General features: G+C 29.8%; 1 protein-coding gene and 1 long non-coding RNA gene across 3 annotated transcripts; both read left to right on the top strand.

Moving 5' to 3' along the window:
* The first annotated feature begins 9947 nt into the window (after positions 1–9947).
* On the top strand, positions 9948–12997 carry LOC107845993. The gene is made up of 2 exons (XR_007045938.1): positions 9948–11826; positions 12680–12997. It is a non-coding gene; the product is annotated as an uncharacterized LOC107845993 (long non-coding RNA).
* Positions 12998–14590: 1593 nt separating this feature from the next.
* LOC107845994 lies at positions 14591–16536 on the top strand. 2 transcript variants are annotated; one of them, XR_007045583.1, is made up of 4 exons: positions 14591–14962; positions 15330–15558; positions 15879–16396; positions 16481–16536. XR_007045583.1 is itself a non-coding variant. In XM_016690521.2 (2 exons), exons 1-2 carry the CDS (start codon positions 14840–14842, stop codon positions 15522–15524), a joined length of 318 nt encoding a protein of 105 aa, XP_016546007.2. In that variant the 5' UTR covers positions 14591–14839; the 3' UTR covers positions 15525–15650. The 2 variants fall into 2 exon arrangements, 1 of the variants encoding a protein (XP_016546007.2); XM_016690521.2 differs by lacking the exons at positions 15879–16396; positions 16481–16536 and having other exon boundaries at positions 15330–15650.
* The last annotated feature ends 704 nt before the right edge of the window (positions 16537–17240 follow it).

Below are 17240 nucleotides of genomic sequence, written 5' to 3'. Positions count from 1 at the left end.
GTTCTCGGATCAAAATTTGGTGAGGATTTTGAGGTAGGTCAGCTAGGCACTAATTTTATTGGGAATTTGCGCTCTTAAAGACTTTTGGAGAGCGTCTTTGAACTGTTTTTGAAAAATTGCCCCATATGAATTCCAGAGAAATTATTCCAAAATAGTAAAGAGACCGAACCCTAATGCAGAGTTGCCTACGTATCTTGTCAGGATGAGAATCAGGTCAAAATGTAGTTCAAACAATTTATGAATTTGTACATGACGTGATTTATTTCCAGAATAAGAACTTTCCTAAATGGTTGAGAGTAGGACTGAATGATTGTGAGAAAACACATTAACCTAATGCATCGACTCTGAAACTATAGAATTCAAAGAAGATTTGAAGGAGTGTAAGACACCCCTCGCGTGAAACACAGTATGTGAAGTGTACAGCCAAAGACTCGATAGAATTGTGATTTATGATCAAATAAAATAAAGAATAATGTGTAACCATTTTTACAATATACAGATACAGTGTATTAAACTAATAATGAATAAAAGAATTGATAAGGCAACAAAATTAATTTGCGAAATAATGTAAAGAATTCATGAAAAAGTCTACGCAATTTGCAATGTGAAAAGATAAAGAATCAAAGAATTAATATATGCTAAAAATATAAAAATATCTCCCTCAATTGAAAATTTGAGTCTATCATGGTTAGAACCTGTTGTTATTCCCCAGCAGATTCGTCATTCTATCGCACGACTTATGGACTCTAAAAGAATTGAAAAATTATACAGAGTCGCCACCCAATTTTTTAAGGAAAATAAGGAAACCTTTTGAATTATTAACACGTGTGACTTATGTTTTAGTCTGCGAAAACCAATTGAGATTCTAGGTAAGGGTTCAAATTATCCCGAAGGGAAGGGGTTAGGCACCCTTCAGGATCCACAAATGTGGTACCCGGCTAGACTAAATTTATCAAGGAGGAGGAGGTATAGTTAAAATAATGTAAAAAGTGTATGTATTAAGTATAAAATAATTCTTTTGAAAAAAAAATATAAATGTTTTAAAATTATGTAAAGGTATATGTATATGTATATTAAATATATAAATAAAAATATTGTTATAAAAATATGTAAAAGATATGTATAAAAATGTATAAATACATGTGAAAATTAAGGTATTTTATGATGTGTGAAAAGAAATGTATTTTGATGTGCCATGAAAAGAAAAAGTATTTACAAGTAATATTTTTTATCTGATTAAAATTACAGAGAAAAGTAAAATTTATTTTGAGAAGAAAAGACTACACAATATGTGAATTAATTGATTAACTTAATTCTTTTATGTAAGTGTATTAAAATAATAGATATGTTTTGTCGTAAAAATGTATAAACAAAAGTATATTAGTAAATGTATCTAAAGAAAAGATAAAATTGAATAAAGAAAAACTTGTTCTGAAGAAAAAGACTACGTAATATTAAATTATTTGATTGAATAATCTAAGTCAATCTAATATTGTTACATAAATATTAACGGCCTAAATTTGCCTAAATGCGTGGTGAAGATAGCGTAAATAAAAAATATCCGGCCCAACACCCCAAAAATAAAGTTTTCACTATGATTAACATTTGTACAAGTGTAAGAATATAAAAAATATAAACACACAATTTAAAGCCTTCTTTGAATGTCATTCCCGACAAGCATTCCCAATAACCTGTATAAACACTTGTAATAAAAACGTTAATAACAAATAAATAATAATCAAAATAAATTAAAAAGTATGTGTGCATATACATATTTTAAAATATAATTTTTTGTTAAAAAGTGGGCTCAGATAAAGTTTTAAATATTATACCCAAATTTATTTATTTATTGTTACGTATTTGTATACGTCATGTCCGTCTTTACTTAGGGAAGACCTCAAAAACTGACGGGGTTTTCTTCATTGGACATGTGTTGGTACTTCATATAAACTAATAAATTTAAGAAAAAATAACATCCGTCTTTTGTAATGGGATGGCCTCAAATATCCAGACGGAGAAATAATTTCATTGGCCATGTGTCGGCCTTTGATATAAATACTAAATTAGAAAATGTAAAGTCCGTCTTTGTAATGAAATGGCCTCAAATATCCAGACGAAGAGATAATTTCATTGGCCATGTGTCGGCCTTTGATATAAATAGTAAATTTAAAAATGTAAAGTCTACCTTTGTAATGGGTGATCTCAAATATCCAGACGGAGAGATAATTTCATTGGTCAATAATAGGATAATGTCCCAAAAACAATTAAGGCCAAAAAGTCAATGTCACTAATGCGGGATCAGCTAGATAAACAACGACAATTAGAATACATAACTAGAACTACATACAATCAGTAAAACACTTAAACGGTTTAATTAATAATATGGCAGCCAAGATCCCATCATCGAAAAATCCATTGGAGTCGAAAGTTCAACAAAAATAAAAAGATAAGGATCAACAAAAGATAGAAAAATTTATATACACAGATGTACGAAATGCAGTTAGTAGCAACAAAATGGAACTTTAATGAATAATGGACAGATCCATCAAGATCTACAATAGTAATACTGTTAATGGGAAATAGGGGTCTGAAATAATGCAGTATTGGTGTGGCTGGTGTCTGGAAGCTCACCCGTTGGAGACCAATTTCGGCGAGGCGGCGAGAAGAGAGAAAAGAAAAAGGGGTGGCACAGTGATTCGCTGGTCATAGTGTTCTCCGACGACGATGGTGCATGGCTGGAGGTCGTCGTTTGTGGACTGTTGGGCGACGGGAAAGAGGTGGGGTGGTGGTAACGAGTTATCGTCCTTGGTTGTCGGCCGTTCAGTGACTAACCGGCGAGAGAGAGATATCTAATGTAGCGTATTTGTGTTATGCGTATGTTGTGTTTTTTTGTGTTGATGTGTGTGTGGGTGTGTATATATTGTTATTTTTGAAAGAATTGTGTGGTTCCCCCTTTTTTAAGGGTAGAGGGTAAGAAATAAAATCTACCTTTTGAATTTTGTTCTCCTTTGTGTAATCATTATACTGTGTAAAATTAATTGATCTGATTCAGTGTTTGTGGATCGTAAAAATATAAACATTAATTTGTAATTATGAAAAAATATACAAAATGTTGAAGGAAAAGTCAAGTGTCATAATGATGAAGAGACCTTGACTTGACTGAGTTGTTGCTATATGTATTAAAATAATTGACTCGATGCAACTTTTGTGAATTGCAATAAATATACAAAAATATAGGTATTGACATGTAATTAGATAAAAATATAAAGAAATATTGAAATTATTGAAATGTAATTAATTTAAAAATACTGTAAGAAATGTAACGACGTGTCGTGCACGTGCGGATGATTATAGAATATTAAAAACGATAATGAATTGATAAAAATTCTAAAATAAGAAAAATATTAATAAATTGTGAAAAGTAAAAAAGTGACAACAAATTGATTAAAATCTTAAAGTAAGGATGATTATCAATAATTTGTCAAACAATTGTAAAAAGATGTGAAAATTATATTTCGTACCCTTTAACGATCAGGAAGCCTGAAGATGTTAATTTTAGGCACGAAGAGCAAAAATTGGGTGTCAACATATGTGCATATGAATTAAACTCGATTTCTACCCAAAAATAAAACCTTGATAATTTTTCCACAAACCCTGTAAATAATTCTTACACCGCCATAGCTCTTGATGGGATGATAATGGAAATGGGTCTCGGTTGACGGAGATTAGAAATTAGGCATTAGAGACTTTGTTTATGTTCGGTAGAAATTTCAAATTCTGTAAGGAAAAATATTTTTTATGGTAAAGGGAACTTTGAAAGGCAACAAGAAATCGGAGGGAAACATTAAAAAATTGGGTTGCCTGCAACGCGAATGGCTAGGGTCCGTTTGGACATTTCATTTTAAAATAATGATTTCAAATTTTAATTTTATGTTTGTTTATGTCATTTTTAGCAAAATTTTAATTCTAATTTCAAATTTCAAATTTACTCCAAGATAGAATTTTAGATTTTCAACATTAAATTTTGCCATAAAAGCCACGCCTAATAAAGGTGTTGGTTGTTTGACGACACAATGCCTCACCTATTCTCTGCTACACATCTTTTTCATTCGTCTTAGACCCACACAACAACACAAAGTATATATAGCTACGAAATTCTAAGCTATAAATTTAAAAATCATAACTATTACTTATTAATAACCACAAAAATTCAAATTTCATAACTATTTACAAATTTGTAAAATTTCTTAGCCACAAAAATTAAACTGACTAAGCTAATTTCTCATTTTTGCTACAATTACTAACAATCGTGGTAATAGTTTCTTAAATAGATACAACTTTATTGCTACAATAAAATTTGATAACTGGTCATAAGCTTTTGCCACGCAATAAAAATTATTGTATCAATAGTAACATTTTAGCCGTAATAACTATTTGTAACAAAATATTGTAGCTAAATAATTTTTTTTGCTTCAAGTTATAGAAAGCTTGACAATAGTTAAATGATGTAGCCACGTCTCTTTTGCTGAGAAAAAATTAGGAAAAATTACAGAAACTAGTATCTTTAAAACTATAATTACAATAAATAGTAACACTTTTTCAAAATTACAACTTATAGCAAACGTAGCAATATTTTACCCACTTCATAGTAATAGAAGAATATATATTTTTCAGTTGTGCCTATATATTTATATAGCAACATTTTACTTAAATATAAATACAATTTGCTATTTTTCGTAATTATGAAACTGTTGCTATAAAAGTTATAATTAAGGCTACAGAGTTGCTATTTATTAAAATTTTCCCAAAAAATTATAGTTAATTATTAATTTTTGTCACGAGTTAAAACTCATGTAATAATAATAACCTTTAAAACACAATAAATTATTTAAATAAAATTTTGTGGCTAAAATTCTTTTTTGTTTTGGGCTTCATGTTAATAAAGATTATTGAAATGGTTAAATGACATGGACATAATTTTCTTTCTACGGTAAAATTTTGTAGCTAATATTTAATATTTGACACGTGTTTAAGTTATTACACATAATATTAAATGAGTTTGCTGATTTAATTCTTTTTTATATTTAATTAATAATGTCACATTTCATTCAAAAATTCAGTATAAATTAGTCTAGAATTTAAAAAAAAATTGATACTTCGGTGAAAATACCTAATACGATACGCTAATAAAGAAAGTAATATTGACAATATTAACATCTTTTAAAATTTTCTATTATTGACAGTTTTATTTTATTCTTAAATCTTTATTTTAAACTTGATATTTTAAGTCATATGGTTCATAATAATTTTTTAATCTAACTAACAAAAAATCAAAATTTAAAATCCATATCTTTATTTGAATTTAAATTGAAATAATGTAGAAAGGGTCGAAATTTCCCTCGATCGAATACGGAACTAAAACGGTAGCTATAGACTATTTTGCCATTTTAGTCCTGTAAAGATATTACAAAATTTGAATTGACATTTTTTTTTTGTAATTTAATCATAAATTAATTTTCAAAATTGAAATTTTATAGTGATGATTTTGTCATCGCGATATTATTTTGTTTCTCTTACTCTATATAGATAGATTAATAGCCTTATTTTTTTTATTAGTTTTTATTTTAAACTTGATATTTAAGTCAGATAACACATTAAAATTTATATAATTTTAATATTTCCACTACAAACTAAAAAATCATATCCACTTTTGATTTTAATTGAAGTAATCGAATGTTGCAGAAGTATATTTCATCAACGAAATTAGGACATTTTAATGTGAATTTAAATTCACATTATAGATATTAAAAAAAAACTAAATTTACACTTATTCTTTGAAATTCCTACCTTAATATAATTTTCAAACTTAAATCATATACAAATTGACACTTTTCATCATAATATTATTTTGTTTCTCCTACTCTATATAAATAGATAATATAGATTTTCTTATATTAATAATTTTTGTTCAAAATTTCAATCCATATAAATTATTTTGAATTCAGATATTTTTAAAAAATTTCAATTCAAATGAAAAAAACAACAATTCTAAATTAAGAATAATAATACATTTAATTATAAACTATAAATTAAGAAAAATTCAAGATATGGGAGTATATAACAAAACTAATAACAATATTATAAAGGACCAAAAAAGCTAGAAAAGGAATTATTATTTAACTAATATTTATGTCACGTAAATACTTGATTTTTTCAAACCTAAAAACCCTTTACCGTCACACCCTTTCCCAAATTTCCCTCCAATAATAAAAATTGTCAAAAGAAGAAGAAGAAGAGTAATAATGATAATAATGATAACAATAAAATAATTTTAAACAAAGAGACAAAGTCAATTGATCAAATAAAAAGTTTTTCAAACCTAAAAATCCTCCCACCAGGCCACTACCGCCACACCCTTTCCCAAATTTCCCTTCAATATTAAAAATTGTCAAAAATTAAAAGATCCCCTCACAAAATTTTATAACTCAATAAAATAACCTAATCTTCCTTTCCATTTAATAAACTTAATTTCCCTTTTTCCTTTTCCAGTTCCCCGCTCCCTTTTCGCCCCTCACCCTTTCATATTTCTAATTTTTTTATTCAATTTGAATTTTCTATGTGTGATATTTGCTAATCAATTTAATTTATTTTTGTAGGTTTTAAACATGAAATTCTTTAAGCAAATGAGATAAATTTTTACTATATAAATATGGCATTGGATTGTGTAGTTTCTTTTATTAAGGTAAAGGTAGTTTTCTACTTGTGTGAATATTAAAATTATTATTGAAATTTGAGATTTATATTTACATATTTTATGAAGTTTACAGGTTTCTTCACTTACTTGGTTGTTTTGTATTTTTTTCTTCTTTTTTTAGTTTGTTAAATTTTAGTTAAGAACTATCTAAAACATATTTTTCTCCTTGAATTCTATGTATACACACTTTATATAATGATCTTTATTTTTCGTGCTATTAAAGTACTTTATTATTTTAACAGGTGTAGTAATGGAATAAGAGCAAATAAATGACAAACTAAGATGGATGTTGATCAAACTAAGGTATGGTTGATGATCATGGAAGCAGAGACTACAAATCATGGACTCAAGGAAGATACTGTGTTAAAAGAGTTGTATATTGTAACTATTTTTAAAATTGTAAAATGCAAATATATGTAACTTTTGTTACTAACAGAGCTTGTAAAATATTCTTTAAATTATAGTAATATAAATATTATCTTTTTTGGAATTTCTTTTAATTTTAATTATATTATAGAATCTTTTGGTTAATAATTTTTATGACAATATTCTTTAATTTGTAGAAATAAATTTTTGTAGTTTTAGCTAAACCTAATTATAATTGTCAAAAATTAGCAAATTTTCACTTTTCATGGAAAATTTAAATGATCTATAATGTATGTATTTTGTGGCAAAAAGAATAAATTCTTAGCTCAAATTACATGTCCAAATAAAATTTAAACTTTAAGCTAATTTCTACTCAAACTAGATGATCGTTCTTGATTTGTCGGATTAAAAAGTGGAGAACAAAAATAAATATGAACATACACTAGTTCAAAAATTTAATGAACGAACATTAAACATAAATCTGAAAAGTTCAACTTAATTTCAAGCTCAAATATGAAATTTTACGGAAAATTATCTTAAATCTTTTTCAAACTCCATCAAATTTGAAATTTATACCCCTAAAAAACTCACAACAAATTTAACAACATCCATCTTAAACAAACCACTCTTTCATTTCAATTTTTCAAACTTAAAACTCAACCTTTGACAATAGGAAAAACGGAATATTTCGTTATAAATATGATATCATATGTAGTGAATATCTATTTATAAAAAAGTTAGAAACACTAACTTTGGGGCAAAGTTAGTTTCCCCTATAAATAAAGGGGTTTTCTTTCATTGCTAAGGACCCCTCAAGAAATTCTTAAGAGAGAAAATAATTATTCTCTATTTTTTCTCCATTTTTTTTTGTTATTACTTTATATTTCATGATACGTTATCAGCACGAGTCTCTAACATTATTAAATTTTTGAAAAAAATATTTTAATCAAAAGATGAAGAAGCCAAAATCGCAAGGTTATGCGGTCACCACGACATATCTTTATAATCTCTTTTATAATCACTACATATAAGGTTATTATAATGATTTGCTTAAATGAGTCTTTGGATATATTTACTTTTGGTATTCAGTTTTGTCAATTGTGTAAAAGTTAATTAGTATTATATTAGTTAATACATGAGTTTCTATGTGAGATACAAACCATTACACCTGCGGTTGTTTTCTTTTTTGCCGAACAAATTGAAAAATTAAATGCTGACACGGTTTAATGTTTTGGAGTTATTTTGAAGGGTGCAAAATTATTTGGCAGAAAAATTACATCACCTTATCTTATGAATCATGATTACTGCTTACTCGTAATGCATTATGTTTTGTTATTTCAATTATCATGGCTTTGATTAATACTTTTGTCGTTTAATGTCATTGGTTAAAGATAAGACGGTGGATTCAAATCTCATCGCCATAAAAAGGTAAGATATTGGGTTAGCATTTTGATGCACCATGATGATAAAATATTGGATTCAAGTCTCATTGATTTATGGTCTAAGACGCCTTTGTATGGATAAGACATTGAGTTTAAATCTCAATGCACCATATTGATGATACAATGATGGCTATCGCAAAATAATGTTCCTTCTATTAAAAGTCATTAAACTTGTCTCATCAAATATGCTCCATTTCATGAAGTGAATGTGGTAGCAATATAATATAAGTCTGAAAGATGACAATTTGCTCCACTCTTGAAGTGAATGTGGTTGCAATATATGAAACGTCTAAAAGATGACAAAATAATTATGGTGGTTATATGAATGTACTTGGGTATGACAAAACGTAAAATAATAATTACTTAGAGGTGTAATCTACTCTGAAAGATATGTTAGAGAAAAATTATCTACATTACATGTATGTCTCGTTTTGCTCCTAAAATAGTAATATCTTAAAAAAGATTCTAAAGCTATCATATTTTGATATGCTTAAGCATGATTATATTTCATTATTGGGAAATGAGAATTTTGATTGTTATAAATACATATATATACCTTGGGGTGAATACGATTGTATTTAGTAAAACTTATAAATTCGAACATGTTCTTGATATGAAGATATCACAATTTACTTTGAGAAGAGGTAAAATAATTGAAAGGTTGAATATCTGCAAGCTACTATTGTAAGAAACTTGAATGTGAAAAGTTATCCGAGCATAATGAGATCTTATGTCATAATAAGCTAGGAATTTCTTGATACAAAATTCTTGTCATAGTAAACAAGAAGTTTACTAAAGTAAAAAGTACATGTCAAGGTAAACTTGAAAATTACTAGTGTTGACACATAATTTTTGCCCTCCATGACTAGGTTTAATTCTGAGTTTCTTCGATCTTAAATAAAATCAAAATATTATATTATCCGGACAAATGTTTTCTAAAAAATTTATCTGAGTTGATTTTATCATCTGAATGACGAATTATACATCTCCACATTTGTGTATACGAGATCGTACAATTTTCGTTTCTTAAATAATTATTTTATCAAAAATTAAATCCAGAACTATCTTGAAAAAATTAATTAAAATGGGTAAATTTTAATTTTAAACACATTTTTGTCATTAAAATAAATTATTCAAAAAAAATTAATTATTTGATTTTATGAAACCAAAAAACTTGAGATTAAATTGATACTTAATTCGTATCTAATTTTATCTCAATTTATTAAATTTTGATCATAATTGAAGTCAACTTACCATTTTCTAAACTAGCCTAATTTCTACCCCTACCCCTTCTTAATTTTGGGCCTGCCCCAGCAGCCCATCAACAAGCAATAATAACAGTAGCCCGTCAGGCCCAACCCGATTCACCAACAACATCAACAATATCCACCATTCAATATGTTTGCCACCCCTACACGATAATCTTTTATTTTTTAACACCCCAAACCCGTGAGTTAACAAAAATCAGAAAAAAAAACAGTACCAAATTTGTATAACGATGAGAAAACGACTTCAAATTCTTCATTAATTCAAGATATGGGGATTTCTGTGAAAGGAGTTGAATTCAAATTTCAAATCACACATTTTTAAAAAAATTCTCATTTTTAATCTGAATTTCATCTATAAATAGCCTAAGTCTTCACTTTCTCAAGGAGGTTTTTTTGGAGGGTGGGCGGGATAAAAGGAATTTCATTGGGGGTGGGGTGGGGTGGGGTGTGTGGAATTGGAGATTCTAGGGGAGCATTCCTCTAATCTCACATAATCAAGAAATTCATTGAAATCTTTTAAATTTTGACAAAATTTGAGCTAAATTCTGATTTCGAAGTCTGTCCCTGGCATATCATCGTTCTGATTCACTGCTCAAAAGGAGATAACCTTCCTTCCTCTCTTTTCTTGTTACTATTTTTTTCTCTCTGTTTGTTGCTGCTGCCCATCCTCCAAATAATATCATAGTGTTTAAGTTTTCATGTTTGTTTTGGTTACTTGATTAAGTAAAATATTGGTTTCATTGTTTGATTTGGTGTGGTAGATGAAATTTTCATGTTGTTTTGTTTCCTGGTTGGTTTTTACCTTCAAGAAAATGATGATTCCATTATTTAGTTTAGCTGTAAGAGTATAAGGTAAGAGGGGCATTTTGACGAATGTTATGGGGAAAAATGGAGAACTTCTCATGGTGTTCGTCATTTATGTCCATTCTCTGCCCGTAAAATACTCTAAATTTTCCTCCATCCCGGTTGTGTTCTCCTAATGCTTCGGATATTTCAAAAAGAAGAGATCATTTTAAGACAATATGTGTGATTCATGGCTTTCATGCTTGTTCATTTCCAATATTGTTAAGATTGTTGCTCTTTTTTTCTTTAACTTCCTTGTCTTTCTGTTTTAGTATTTAGTACGAACATTAGATTCATATAAAGCATCATGGTGTAAGGAATAAATCCCTTATGGTGTTTGTTACTTCCACCTCTCCTTTCTCCAATTTGTTCAACAGGACAAAAATTCTCTTGGTTCATGATACTGGGTTGAATGTTTTGGATAGAAACACGAGTATTGAGTTACCACTCTAATTCTTCTCTCCGAAGATATATAAAAAAAATTGGAAATGAAATTGAGTCCCTTTGTTCTTTAAATCTCTCACCTATAGTTATTTTCCTCCTTTTATTTAGTTGTCGGGATCATTGCACGAAGTTGATCGAGCCTAAAAATGGTTTAGAGAAATCATTTTCTCTGAATCTATTCCTCGATCCTGCTTGTGGATTGTTTTGAAATGTTGTTGTTTACTGGAAAATAGACGTTTTCTTTCTGAATATATGGATATTTGTTGAAAGTGTTGATTTGGGAACTTATTTTCCTTCAACTTGTGATAGTAAGTTGAGAAAATTGAAGGAAAGGTTTAAGTCATGGATAAAGGATTGGTGATACTGATCAATTTAAAGGGTCAAATATAATTAAGAAACTTGATTAAGTTAATTGTGAACTCGATTAATATTTTTTAAATTTTCTAATTTTTTCAAAAATATAAATTAACCCACGTCTCTCCTTTCTAAATCAACCGTCTCTCTCCTCTCTCTCGACAGTCTTTCTCAACTTTCTTTCAACCAACAGTTCTGCAAAATTTCTTCCTTCAATCTCCGGGGACTTCAAGATCTAGCGACAAATAGCTGGGTGAGTTTCTTTACGACTTTCAACCGTCAATCGACGTGATAAGCAGTATTTTTCGGTGACAACAACTTCGAGTTCTTTGTTGGCCCATTTCTTCTTTCACAGGTAAAAATTTATTTCTTTTTAGTTATGAAGAAACAGAAGAACTTAATTTGAGCCAACTTCTCTTCTCGTATTGATTAATAATTTTAATATTTTTTGCTTAAATTTGAAATGTGGACTGAATAAACCCTAATTTCTGGCATTTTTTCTCTATCCTTTTTGGTGTGATATATAATTTTTTGTTGTTATTACAGTTTTTGTTGTCGAACTGTTGATTCGATTTGTTGGTAATTTTTGGTCACCGTTGATGTTCTTGGTGTGTGTGTATTGTGTTGGTATTGCTGGGTTGATTTATTATTTTTTTTTTGGTAAAAATGGTATTGCAACAGATGAATTATCTGATGCAACAAATGAACCATCTGATGCAACGATTAAACATCTGATGCAACAAATGAACCATCTGACGCAACAGATTAAACATATGTTGCAATAGATGAAACATCTGTTGCAACCGATTAAATATATGATGCAATAGATAGAAATATAATGCAAAAATGAAAATCTGATGCAACAGATTAATAATCTAACAAATTATTCATATGTTGCGACAAACGACTCTTCTGTTTGAAAAAAATCTAAATAATATGGATCTAACAGATAACCCATTTGGCAATAGATGAGTGATCTATTTTTATTATTTTCAACGGATTACTCATCCGCTGCAATCGGTTGGTTATAGGATGCAACAGATAACTTACCTGATGCAACAGATGAGTGATCTGTTTTTATTGTTTCTAATGGATTACTCATCTGCTGCAACAGGTTGGTTATAGGCTGCAACAGATAACCTACCTGATGCAACAGATAAGTGATCTGTTTTTATTATTTCTAACGGATTACTCATTCTTTGCTATAGGTTGATTATAGGATGCAACAAATAACTTACCTGGTACAACAGATGAGCGATCTATTTATATTATTTCTAATGGATTACTCATTCGCTGCAGTAGGTTGGTTATATACTGCGACAAATATCCTACCTGGTGCAACAGATGTGTGGCCTATTTTTATTGTTTCTAACATATTGATCATCCGCTGCAACAAGTTGGTTATATGCTGCAATAGACATCCTACCTGGTGCAACAGATGTGTTGTCTGTTGGAATTGTTATTTTATTGTTGTACATATTTGATTTGCGGTTATTCTTTTTTAACGATGCATTAATTAATTATTATCTATTTTATATTCCTTTTAATTTTAGATTATATAGCTCTCAAAAGAAAAGAAATCGAATCAAATTCAAGTAAAGGAACAAGTGAAATAGCTAGGTTATATTCACCGCTCTATGAGCTTACTTTACAAATGATATCTCAATCAGGAGCAGAAGATAATGGAAATGGGGAGGAGGAATGTTTCAAAAGAGATTATCCAAATGCTAATAGCCCTTCCACCGAAGAGATAGTCAAAACCTTTAGCATTGATCGTTATCCTATTGGAATACAGTGCGATGATGCCATAAATTTAACAGGTGATTTCGTAGTTAAGTCAGCCATGAAAAGATCTTTCGATGCCTTCAAAAAATACTTTGAGAACAAAAATTGGCTATTTATTTCAAGGACAGCCGCTTTGGGCAATATCTTAATTTGTCGGAGGACAACAATGGTCATTTCCAAATGAAAATGGTATGTGATTTTCTCAAGCGTAGGATTATGTATGAAAATAAAGATAAGATGGATGAGGTGTGACTAAATTAATGTGGCATACCTGTTTGTTTTGGTTGGAATGAGTTTTCCATAGTTACTGGATTATGGAAAGTCTTTTACCTTTCAATGCTTTTATCAAATTTATGTTTTTGAAGCTTAGACCAACAAAGGACACCAGGTCATCACGATCACTGGATTAAAATGTTATCCTCCTTCCTCTTCTCAAGTTATACCTATTCTAACCTAAAAAAGCACCCCGTACACCCCAAAAAGGCAAAGGCAAATCAAGTGATCGTGATGACCTGGTGTCCTTCGTTGGTCTAAGCTTCAAAAACATAAATTTGATAGAAGTGTTGAAAGGTAAAAGACTTTCAAATAAGCACAAGAAATCATTGTGCTTGGTTTGGTTAGTACGTAATGTTCTTTGGGTGAGAAACGTTAACAACAACATACCACTTGGTTTGATAAAGCTCTTAGAGGATCTTGAGGCACTTAACAGCTATCCCTAGAGTTATGAAAGCTACAAAGTGACTATAAAATATTTGTTGACTCTGTTAACGTGAAAGACAGTCGATTTATATGACTTTCCATAGCTTTCATGGTAAATATTTATTTTATCATGACGTAATTCATTTTTTTATTTTTCAATAATGCTTTTGATTCATTAACGTTATTTTATATGTTTGGACATTTGAAGTCATTCCTTATTTGAGACAACAAGGGAACTATCAAGAAAAAGTTTCCTGCTCAAGAATCCTGAGATGGTTGTTGGCCAAAAATGATAAAAATACAAAAATTCTTGATCTCTTCAATTCCCCTAAAGGAAGCAGTAAGTGTAATTCTAATTAAGTTTTTATTTTAATTAATGATTTTTAAAAATGTTTTCATCATCATTCTAATATATGTACTGGTTTATTTTAGATTGTCTATCCGTGGCTTGTTTCGACCAATCGAGAGTTGAAGATATCATTTTTTCTTACTTTATGGTATGTGCAAACGTTATCGGACCCTAAGGTCATTGATAGAATAAACGAGGAATTGTTTGGAGCAACAACCATCACAAAAAAAAAATTAGAGGGTGGGTTTGCTGTTGTTGATGATGGTAGTGGTAGTGGTAGTGGTGATCCTCTTACAGTTTTTGAAACAACAAATCATTATGATTATGATCATACTGGTTATACAGATTTTGCCATTTCTAGCGAATGTTCGACGTGCAAATGTCAAGACTGCAAGGTGAAACATGATGGAGTGATTAATGCTATTAATGCATTAACTGCTTTTATAAAAGAAATAACATCTAAGAGGGGTGTCATTCCATCAAAGAGGATTTCATATCCATACACTCCTCTAGAGATCAGGTGGCTAAGAGGAGAATGAAAGAAATTTCCAAAGCATCATCAAGCATTGAAAAAAGCAAAATTGCAAATCCTCTATCTTTGTCTTGCACCTTTGATCAATGTACAAGGGCCACAGGAGAGCAGCACGAGCTGAAGAAGGTGAATGTATATCATCTATTCCAATAAACAAACAAACATATTTGTCTCAATAGATTATACATCTACTGAAAATTATCAAATAGATATATACATCTATTGTAGCGTCATATAACCTATTGCATCAGATGCATTATCTGTTGCATAATATGTCCGTCTGTTTCAACAAATTATACAGGTCTTAGTACTATTTTAATTTGTACCAACAGATGAGTCATATATTACAACAAATTGGTCATCTGTTCGACATTATCACACAACTCTGTTTTACCTGCTTGAGATTGTCCCAACAGATGATCCATCTAGTGCAACAGATAGATAATTTGTTGTATATCTGTGATTATTAGAATTGGCAATTCTGGCTTTCCAGGTGGATATCACAGTAGAAGCTACTGCTGAACAGCATAATAACACAGTTGATAATCTATCAACTGCTTCTATGGAAGAAGAAAAGGTGAAACCTGCCAGTTCAGGAGAACAGAAGAATTATCCATTCGAAGAGTTCAACATCTCGGACGAGGCTCTAAAAAAACTAACAAAGTTGATCAACGACTATTTAGAATAGATTGTCGATGGCTGTTAAAGCATCACGTTGGCAGGTACATAAATAAGCTCTTAAAGATATTGATTATACAATTCTTGTTGTAAAAACATGACATTAACACATATAAATCATGTAGAAAACAAAATTATGGGCATTACAAAGTGAACGAATTGAGTCTTGGTTTTGATATGTTCGACTTTGTTGTTGCATATCTCAAAACGAAAGATTGGTTCTATTTGATGTCACAGTCCCAAACTTGCTGGAATGATGAGGTTTAAATGTCATACATATTACTATTAATTAATACATTATTTAATTGCATCTCTGTATTTATTTTATTATCACGTTATCTGAAATGTTTGATAATATGTGCAGCACATCGATGCCATTTTTTACTACCTCCGAAAGAATGTCAAGTTGCAAACACAAGAACAATACAAATACACGACAGACAATTATTTTTACAAAGTTTACATCAATATGGCCTACGATAGGTTATGTCAACAATAACCAGAAGTTTTTCGAACTGAGGAATGCTTAATCAATATCATCAAAGGTTTTAGCATTTCAGTTGGCTTACCTTGACATTTGGTCGACGAAGTGTATATCTCAATCAATTGCGGTGATGAATTCTATTAGGTGTTGGTTGTTATCATTTTAAAAGAGAGGCGCATCCGAGTTTATGACTCGATGTCGGGAAAGAGACGTTCAACACCATCATCCGAGATATAAAACTTAGCCAAAATATTGCCTACTTACCTTGATATGAGTGGTTTTTTGGATCAAAAAGTTCGTATTGATTGGTTGACGATTGAAGCAAACCAGGATAAAATGGGTAATCCATTTGATATAGAATATGTTAAAGGAATTGTTCAACAACCCATTAGTAGCCTGTAAGTATCATGATTTAATTTCATAAATTTCACAATGCTTACATGAACTGCAAGATATGGATTATCTATTTTTTTAAAATGCAGGAATCGCAGTCTTTTTGTTGCCGCTTACACCGAATATTTAAGCGATGGATTACAAGTATCAAATGATGGACTTGATGCCGGATTACTCCGCAAAAGATATGCTACTCTTTTATAAAAAAAAATGGAGAAGCAAAAGCTCAAAAATCATACGCAAGTGACATTAAAGATCCACGACGATTAAAGCCAAATTCCATAGCACCGGATGAAGAACAACTTGTCCATATTGAGTAGTTCTTTATAGATTGAGTCTGTCAAAGTAATATCCTCACCTTGGTAATTGTTGGTACCAAAAGTTAAATTTTGATTTATTTGTAGAGTAGATCATTTGTACCCATAATGATTTTTTTTATATTTCATTTATTTGTTGAGTTATTTCATGTAATTTCTGAAGGATTTGATTTATTTAATGTTGTATGTGAATATAATTTAATTCTTAGTTTTGAACTTATTAATTGAAATGGAATACTAGATTCAAATATCGTAACCGATAATACATATGTTGCAACAAACGTTATATCTGTTGGAAATTATCAAACAGATTTAGACATATTGCAATATGTAGGTGATCCGCTAGAGATTATCAAACATGTCTTCCTACTTTTTTGATTTATTCCAATAGATTACCTATCAGTTGCAACAGACAGACTTTATGTTGCAACAGATTGTAAATCTATTGCGATAGAGATTGAGAGACATCTGCATAAGGCAACAGATGACCAACCTATTACAACAGATAATCAATCTGCCACAACAGATATAC

Source organism: Capsicum annuum, chromosome 10, assembly GCF_002878395.1.
Source record: "Capsicum annuum cultivar UCD-10X-F1 chromosome 10, UCD10Xv1.1, whole genome shotgun sequence".
Classification (NCBI taxonomy): Eukaryota; Viridiplantae; Streptophyta; class Magnoliopsida; order Solanales; family Solanaceae; genus Capsicum; species Capsicum annuum.
Note: the sequence above shows the minus strand (reverse complement) of the source record. Positions and strands in the feature narration are given on the sequence as shown.